This window comes from Echinops telfairi, unplaced genomic scaffold (assembly GCF_000313985.2).
Source record: "Echinops telfairi isolate 266 unplaced genomic scaffold, ASM31398v2 ScPeMD7_23;HRSCAF=83, whole genome shotgun sequence".
Classification (NCBI taxonomy): Eukaryota; Metazoa; Chordata; class Mammalia; order Afrosoricida; family Tenrecidae; genus Echinops; species Echinops telfairi.
The window spans coordinates 59,387,280-59,397,217 of record NW_022103920.1 but is presented as its reverse complement, the minus strand read 5'-3'; the positions used below and the strand labels follow the sequence as shown (position 1 = coordinate 59,397,217).

The following is a 9,938-nucleotide window of genomic DNA, read 5'->3' as shown; positions in this document are numbered from 1 at the left end:
TGTACAAATGTGCTTGACACAATGGATGGATGGATGGATGGATGGATGGATGGATGGATGGATGGATGGATGGATGGATGGTGATAAGAGTTGTATGAGCCCCCAGTAAAATGATTTAATAAAAAAAAATTTTAATTACGCCCCCCCTCACACACACACAAAATAGGCATGGTTGTTTCAGATCAGGTGTTTTCCACCACAACCAAAACCATTAAGAAACCACTTCCATAATCACCAAAGATGAATACAGACTTTTGTATTATTTCATAAACCTAGAATTCAGCAAAGAAAATAATGATGATGCCGACTTACCCTCACGGAAGCCCAGGAAGGCTGTTTAGCCTGTCTTGAGTCGGAATGGACTCCTTGGCAGTGTTTGGTTTCTGGTTTATTTCACCAAGATATCCAAATATGCCTACACATGTATCAGTTATTGTTGGTTGCTCTGAGGTAAATCCCCAATGATGGTAACCCCACGTGTGCAGAGTCAAACTGCTCTGGAGTTTCTAAGGCTGTGATCTTTCTGAAGTATATCACCAGGCCTGTCTTCTGAGGCACTGATGTTTCTGCTAGATGTCACTTGCTGATCTGTTTGAGCCCATATAGATAGATAAACAAACAAGCAATGAAGGTGACTGCAACGCACAGTGTCATATCCTATAGGACACTGAACTGCCCCAAAGGGTTTTCAGGGTTATAATCTTTACCAGAGCAGACGCCACATCTTTCTCCTGCAGAGCAGCTAGTAGGTTCAAACAGTTGACCATTCAGATAATAGCTAAGTGCTGAACCATTGCTCCAACAGAACTCCTAGATAGGAAGAGCTCTAATACACCGAATAGAAGCATTGACAGTTCAAAACTAGAAATCCGTCTCTCCATGTAGTAGACCGGGTTTGACTAACCAGTCAATAAATATATACATTCACTACCCATCAGTCAGTAGCGATGTAAGTGTTGTTATGATTTTAAACAGATTTCAGTGGATCTTCAGACTAGGAAAACTAGGAGAAAAGGCCTAGCAATCTACTTCCAAAAATTAATCATTGTAAATCCTGAGTCACAATCCTGAGTTACCATGAACTTACGTCTTAATAAGGGCTTTTTTGCCCTTATGGAACATTGTCCAGTCCATAAATAATCAGGCACTAGGCAGTGTTTCATTCCACTGTTGGTAGGCTTGTCATGACTCAGGGCCAACTTGATGGCAGCTGACAACATAAATCAGCAAGAAAGGCTTAGCAACCAATGAGAGTGGCAAGGAGCATGACTAAGTCACAGAGGAAAAAGATGAGACCCCAGACAATAACTTCAGATTTTATGAATCAACATTATCCCACAACTTCGCTGGTACTCTGCCAAGGAGCAACCACTAATACCAGCTTTATTGTCCTTCTAAAAGGAGTTTCTGTGCATACAAGATTTACAGAGAGGTGCACTCATTCCTCCGGCCTAACTTCCCAGGCCACTTACTTGACTACCTGCTAATGTTGTCAGTTGAACAAAGTAGCACCTATCCTATATAGGTGGCTTCAAAATGTTCAAAGGGAAATTCCATGATTTCTTATTTCCACTTTTCTACAAATTTTTTGAAAGCTTTTTTTTCCTTGACTGTAAAAGTACCTTGGGCATAAAACCAAACGAAACTCACTGCCATCAAGCGGATGCTGACTCACAGCAGCCTTATAGGGCAGGGTGGTACTGCCCCTGTGAGTTTCCAAGACCATAAATCTTTAAGGGAGTAGAAAGCCCCCGTTTTCTTCCTTGGAGCTGCTGATAGTTTCGAACTGCCAACCTTGCTGATCAGAGCCCACCATGCAACCACTATCACACCAGAGCTCCCTTCTTGGATACAATGTAGCCTATAATCTTCTCTCTCTATTCCTACGACCAGGCTGAGAAACACTGCTCCCATCGCCCCCACCCCCCAACCCATCTTACTCAGATCAAGTCAATTCCAATGCATAGTGATCCCATAAGACAGAGTGCAATTTCCCATATGGGTCTCCAAGACGGTAAATCCGTAGACGAGGAAAGCTAACCCGTTCTGCTGTGCATACGGATGCTCTGAGTTGAAACGGACCCTATGGCACCTAACAACAGCAGCAGCATAAGGACCATCTGGGGTTGAACCTAGTATCTACTCAAAGTAGTTGCCTAATAGCTGCTGAATGAAATGTTCAGTAATAAGAAAAATAGTGACATTGTATTATTCTTTGAGCCCCTATTTCTACCTCAGTAAATAAAACTACAAAGATGGCGGTGGGAGTTAGCAAGAATGCTTTAGAAGAATGACACTGAACTCCACAGGCATCCTGGACAGATAAGCACAGCCAAAGCTAGTCCGTCTCTCTCATGTGGGGTCCAGAAGTTCACCTCAGGCTGCAGCTAACGATACCCACACAGGAAACAAGAACACTGGAACAAGGGGCGATTCAGAACTGGAAAACATAGTCTTTCTTTTAGGGACTATTTTGAATTTGGGGGGAAAAGAAAGAAATCTAAATGCATTCACAGGTGAAAGTAATTGTTACTAAAATTTCTCTACTGAAGAAAATAGAGCATTTTAAAGTCTATGAAATCATTATAAATCTAGATTTTAATTTATTTATAGTTAAAATGATTCTATATCCTATGCACGAAGGAGCAATGCAAACATAGTAATATAAACTATGTAGACTACTCCAAATGTAATACCTAGTAAACGTAAAATGTGGCTTCATTAAAAATATTTTCAAATTCTAGGACAGCAGCTTGACAATTTACTACTATTTTAAAAAGTGCATAAAAATTATGCTATTAAGGAATGAGCACATTGACTCCAGCTTTTAAAGAAGTTCTTAATGACTATTTAGAAATGTGAATTCAAGCTATTTCAATCAATTATTAAAAGTATGCTAAAAGGCTCTATTAGTATTTTGACAAATAAAGATACATTATGGTTTTAAACATTTACCACTTCTCAAAATAGAGGGCCAAGGAACTATCAGAGGCTATCTGCAAGCTGAATGGAATGAATCAAACAATTCTGTAGTGCATTTGTACTATCATTACAGAAAACACTAGAGTAGTAACCATTAATAACTAATTAGGAGTATGTTAAATGACCAACCAAAGACACATACAAATCTGAAAGATTGCTTGGAAATAAGGTTTTTGTACAAATCTGATAGTACGGAGAGCAGGTGATACAGAAGTCATTGGTATTTTAATGAATGTTCCCTGGTCTTTTATTTACAAACCATGTAATTTAAGTGAAACTACTTAACATTGTTGGCCATCGGTCTCCTCCATAAAGGCGGGTTGGATCTAAAGGTTGCTTCTAGCTCTAATGCTCCAAGATTCTGAAAACCCAGTAACATTGGCTCCATGATTCCTTAAAGTGCTAAAATTACTAGACTAAATTTAAGCAATAGACTGCTAAAGTCTATACTTTATGGCCATTGGTTAGGAGATGTTTCAATCTGGAAATTCCAGCTTAGTTAACTCTGAGGCCTAATCCAGGGAGTCAGTCTAATCATAGGTAGCAGAGAAAAGCAGTTTTCAAAGGCTTTGAAGCTAAACCAACAACCTTGAAATATGGCTCAAGCATGATTTTAACAGATCTCCTAAACCCATGGGATCCACTAAGATTTCTGTCCTTACTGCGTTCATAAGTCCCATGCCCAAGCCAAAGCCCAGTCATTCATAAGAAAGGAAGTTCAAAGCCCACTATTAAGGGTTGAATATGCTCAAAACATCTCCACACTTACATGAATTACAATTCTATCACAAGCACCCTGGTTCAGTTTTTAAATGCTAAAGAAAATAAAGCCTTCATGAGAAAATAGTATTAAAATCTAACTTTAACTTACGTCTGCCAGTCCTCCTTAGCTAATGGTGTCTAGCTTCTACTCCTATTCCTATAAATGTCCGTATGTCCCATTCAGGCAGGGGCATGAGATATGAACCATTCACAACGTGAATGTCTATGGTGATTTATTTATTTATTTATTCTGCACTAGCATAGGCTCCATATTAACTAACTGTGATTAGAAGTGACTAGGAAGTTAATACATTTTAATCACTCTTATTCTAAGAAATAACACAGCATCTCATGCTGATAAGTACTAAATAAAAAAGGAGTTCACTGTTGTTGCGTATCAGAGGGTAAAGGGTTTGACATGGGTAACCTTTCCAAATAACTTGTAAAGTTATACAACACAAAGATGATGTAAACAATATCTGATTTCTGGCCTATTAAAGAAGATGCTAGAAGACAAATGAATAATGCCCTTTGATGGGAGAAAATAACTTTATTTTAAGCTTTTTCGCGAGTTAAAGTAATATCATGCTCTGATAGTTTCTCTCACGTGTCTAATATCCACCTGCCCACCCCCTGCCAAAAATAAAACCCTCTAAGAGCCAAGTGTAACGAAACTCGACAAGAGCATGAACAAAAGAGGAATGTATTACTTAGGTTACGTTAACAGCTGAGTAGAACCTCAAAAAAAGTGGAGACGCTTCGACAGAAATTACAAACAATTCGGACCTTCACGTTTGGGACATCTTGAATTCCAGACAAAGGATGTCTAATTACTCTATTGAACTCTGTAGCTAATAATACTTCATCATAATACAGTAAATGAGATTCTTATTTGCTCAATTTTTAAAAGTAAGGTATTGACAAAACACAGAAATCTTAATTGCAGTTGCAAAAATAATACATATTTTATAAATCTAACCAAGTAAAAATAATGTCACTAACAAAACACAAAACCCAGAGGATGTAAGAAAAAAGAAGTATATCAAATTCCTATTGCTTTTATGATGGGGAGTTAGCAGTGATAAATCAAGGAAAAGATATTTAACCTAGCATTGAAACTCTAAGGAGAAAATAAGTAAGCAGTAAAAGTGGTATATTCCAGGAAATAGGAAAAGGGTGAGTCAAGCAGAAGACAGAGAGAGAGAAAAAGAAAATATCTGTATTTTAAGACCATTTAAATATTGTTTCTTCCATTGTGTAGATGTTAATTTATTTTAATATGGCATGAGGTTTGAGTAAGACTGAGGGAAATGAGCTAGAATATAAAATAACAAACGCAGGTTCTATCAATAACTCAGTCCAGGTAATCCAAGCAACAAAGACTGGGGATCTGACCAATGGATCCAGTCAATGGATCGGGCTAACAGGCCTGCAGAAACACTCAAGTGTTTAAACACTGCTTAAGGCAAACATCCTGGTACTTGCCCAAGGCCTGAAAAAGAAAAACAAACAGGCACATTCGGTTTAGTGGTACACGTGAGCTGATGCAACAAGCCAAGATTTTTAAAACTTCTACAATCTACAATTTTCATTACACTGTAATATTCTGACAAAAATAGAGATACCTTAATATGTACCGATAATTAAGTACCCATGTCTGTGCTAAAGTTGTGGGGCCCTGGTGGCATAGTGGGTTACCTGTGCGACAGTTAATTACAAATTTCGCAGTTTGAAACCACCAGCTGCTCCTCAGGAGTAGAGGAGGCTTTCTACTCCCATAAAACAGCTCCGTCTCCACGGGGGAGGGAGGGAGTGATGTTAAAGTACACTGCGTTAGTGTTAAGGTATGTTGTTATGAGGTGCCTTCAGGTCAGTTCCAACCACTGCGCTCCTATGCAGAACAGAACACTGCCAGGTTCTGAGACACCCTCACAACTTTCCTGAAGGGCTTTGTTGCAGCCACTGTGTCAATCCTTTTCCTGTAAAGTCTTCCTCTTTAACTCTGACCCTTTTCCAGGGACGGTCTGTCCTGATAACATGTGCAAAGACAAAGTTAAAGTAGAGCTTTCAAAACCCTAGTTCTGAGAGTGTGCAAACTTCAACACATGAGATGGAAATGTATGTTGTTGATTGCCACAACTAGTTTCTTTCAAATGAAATAAAAAACATTAAAGCAGTTTTGACATTTAAAAATAACTTTCCTCCAAACTAATTTACACCAATTTAAGGGGTGGGGGAATTAAATGCTTCATTCACAGATGTATTTTAGCATAAACACTTTCTGATTCTTAGTCCCAGTAAACCCCAACTATATGACTCTGTCAATCAACTCAAAATATGCCAAACAACATAAAAATGTCTCCTGTCAGTTGTACAAGAAAACTGGTACATCAGTACCTTTTATTTTTCCGCATCAGTCTCTCTTACTAAAGCTACCAGAACAACTCGTCTCAAGGAAAAGTTAGCAAAGAGGCACTAGATCTCTGCCATTTCAGCCACGTCCATCATATGACTTGGCACTTCGCGTACACAAAGTAAAAGATGAATACCCCAGGTAACAGAGGCAAAGGTCAGGACCTCACAGTTCACCAAAGATGACATCCAAATGGCCAACAAGCATTTGAAAAAATGCTCATGAACACTTGACACCTGGGAAACGCAAATCAAAGCAACATTGAAACACCACCTTACACCATCAACAGAAAGCAAATGCTGGAGAGGCTGCAGGGAGTCCCACACTGCTGGTGGGACTGGGGAAAGCAATACAGCACTACCTCAAACAACTGGAAAATTAGAAATCCCACACAATCTAGCAATGCCACTGTTGGGTACATATCCTAGAGTAGCAAGAGTCATAACACCAACAGACATATGCCCACCCACGGTCACTGCAGCAGTTCACAACAGCAAGAAGATGGAAACCACCTAAATAGCCACCAGTAGAAGAATGGACAAAGAAACTATGGTACACACACACAGTGGAATCGTGTGTATCAGATAGTATTAAAAAAACAAACAAAACGAGACCAAAAAGCAACTCTAGGCATGGATGGACTTGGAGAACGCAGTACTAAATAAAGTTGGCTAATGAAAAAAGGGGCAAATATTGTATCAGACCACTGTTTTAAGGGGAGGGCAGTGGGATAAAGTAAGGGGCTAGACTGTTGACAAGTGTCAACTTGCATCGAATGGAAGATAGTAAGTAGTCCATAAGTGGGAGAAGAGAGATTCAGGAATGGGTGAAGGGCAAGATATGTGGGGGGTCTGATTTGAACTGCTGAATACAAAGTTTGAACTGTTGAATACAAAGTTAATGTTTGAAATGTAACTCCCACCTAATTTACAATGATTGTTTTCAAAAGATATATAGTTATATAAACAGATCTACTGGAAATAAAATCAGTGGTTCTTTTTTTACAGAAGTATGTGGATTTTTTTTTCTACTTTCAGAATCCTAAGAGTCAGTTTTCTATAATCATTTCCAATTGCTTCTCCTAAGACCAAAGGGTCTCTGCCCCTTGACCAAAAACCTTATTTCCAATAAAGTCGAGACGTGACTAAGAAGCTAGGACACTAAGATCTACCAAGGGGATATTAAGTGATGCAAGAACAGAAATACTTTCCTGACAGATGAATGTGCCCACAGAATAAAAACCACACTAGAATCCAAAAATGGTTCTGGATCATGGGGTGCATCTTCGTCCTAAAACCCCAAACCTCACTAAGACATCCATACCTCTTAGAGAACACGTCTAAAGGGAACGCATTTTATGATTCTCTGGGCATTGACAGAAATGAAAGTGAATTTAAATGTTAAAGAAAATGAGAGTGTCTAAATTCAGTTGGAAATTAATTACGACTCCCATGATTACCAAGTGTCAAGTGATTTTTTTCACTCTGATTCACTCAGGTCCAAGCAATGATTAAATCTTGCCTTCGGCTAAATTCCACAACTCAGGTCAATTACATAAATTTTTAGAGTGCTGATAAATCCTGACTGATCAGCCTCAGCTGACAGGGATTTTTTTAAAAAGGTAGTTATTGTGTTTGGAAGAACAGAAGACAGCACAACAAAAGAAAGAAAAGTAAACGCTCAGAATAAAAATGACATCAATAAAGGCACAACACAACAATGTTAGAATAAAATGTCTTTTATCTTAGTGTATGTCCTTCAAGTTAGCTAACACTATTCCTCTCTTTCAAAATGTCCTCATCTTACACTTCAGCGTATACTTCAACCAGCTCCCAAATCTGTCCCTGCAAAGATTCGCTATGATCTTTTAAAAACAGCATTTTAAGTGAGAATAGACCCAGCAACACTCATTCCGGTTAACAGGGTTTGAGGCCGTCATCAGTGGCACTGGTTACCTTCTTCAAACTGTGCAATAAGCACTCCCGCTATCTCCGTTCCACTTGTTTCACTGCGACTTCTCTGCTACTAAAAATTCAATAGACACTTTTCAGTCCTTACCTTGCTAGAGTCTGTTTTTCTTAGTGCCCGGTGTCTCCTAAAGATCCCTGAGCTATGTGCAGTGGGTTAAGTATTGGACTGCTTATCACAAGACCCACCACGCACTCTGAGGAAGAAAGATGAGGCTGTTTGTTCCTGCAAAAAGTTACAGCCTCAGAAACCCCATGGAGCAGTTCTACTCTGTCATATGGAATAACTGTGTGTTAAAATCAACTGGAAGGCAATGCGTTTTGGATATCTGTTCTCCACAGCTCCTTATAGATTTTGACTTGGTTGACTCTTCTTCCCCCAGGGCCTCCTCTACAAGCCTTCCATGATTCTCAGTGTTGAATCCCAATGCTTCCACTCTACCATCAGTTTCCTCCTCCCTAAAGCACCCCCTCCAAGTCAGCAGTTCAATCCCACTGGCCACTCCACAGGAGAAAGATGAGGCTGTCTGCTCCCACATGGATTCACAGCCTCAGAAGTCCTATGAGTTGAAGTCACTATGAGTTGAAATTGACTGGGTTTTGTTTGAACCTATTCAACAGAGACTTAGGTCTTAGAGTATATCAAAAGGAAAATGTTAATTCAAACATTAATGTTGCTCTATCATATTTCTTCTATTATTCAGTTAATTGCTATCAACATCTAGACTAGCAGTGAGTCATGTTCACTAAGTGCCCAAATTTCCATATAAAAAGATGAAAGGGGTTGCATTCTGGGATTGGTACAGGGCTTAATTTGAAACTGGATTGCACAGCAAGCATATTACTTGACTTAGATGATGAATTTTGGGATGGGTTTATAGGGATGAAGATTACATTGTGAAACAACTTCCCTTTCCTGGAAACTTTCCCCAGTAATGCAAACCCTTCATTTTAAGCCAACCCAAAAGTTAAAACTGGTAACAGCTGTTTTTGTACTATACATTTTATAAAACCTTAAACAAAAGAGAGAGAACATTAAAACGCCAACACTTAAATATTATAAGTTTAGTTATTAGACAAGAGGGCTTTAAAAACTTTCTTTAAAAAATCCATTATCATTTAAGTCCCCTTATATGAACTACTGTCACACTTAAATCTTGCAGAATTCTTATTATGTGAGCCAAATATCCAAACCATCTGGATCTTAACAAGCTGCAGTAACACTCCCAATACTGACAAGTTAAACAAAGTTAAGGAAAAAGAATTTTCAATGGGAGATATAAATAAATTCATTGATTCTTCATTACTATTTGATAAAACTGGAGAAGATCCAATTGGAAATATGAAAATAAAGATTTACTGAGGTGACAAAAAGGCATGATATACAGTATCTAATCTTTCAAATCTTAGGAAGCATTAGTTGTAGTTTTACTGTAGTGCTCATTCATAAACAAGAATTCCAATATAGAACAACATATTCTTACTTTCAGTGCTCAATAACTTTTTATGTTTATTAAGACAGTATGTCACACAGCCCACACTAAACCTGAAAATAAAGTCGGCTATGAAATTTTGTACTGCCTTACCTTATACAACTGTAATGTTTAAATGTGCTGGCAGCTTTCTGACATTCCAGGCACAACTGAATAGCTCCTGGATAGTCTTCCTCCTTAAGACGGGAAAGCAGATGTCATTAAGCTAGAACATTTTTCTTAAAATCAGTGGGAAATAGAGGAAAGCGCTGGGAGGCAAAGGGCATTGATAGAGGTCCAGATAAAGACATGTACATATGCAAATATATTTATATATGAGGA

The 9,938-nt window shown here is 38.6% G+C and overlaps 1 protein-coding gene across 2 annotated transcripts in view; it reads right to left on the bottom strand.

The window, feature by feature from the left end:
• The window catches only part of VPS50 (VPS50 subunit of EARP/GARPII complex), a 131,351-nt gene that overhangs the window by 83,890 nt on the left and 37,523 nt on the right, over positions 1–9,938 (bottom strand). For both annotated transcript variants that reach the window (XM_004702659.3, XM_045288778.1), the window contains exon 9: positions 9,711–9,793. In XM_004702659.3, the coding sequence (XP_004702716.1) occupies positions 9,711–9,793 (83 nt within the window). The remainder of the gene's footprint in view (positions 1–9,710; positions 9,794–9,938) is intronic.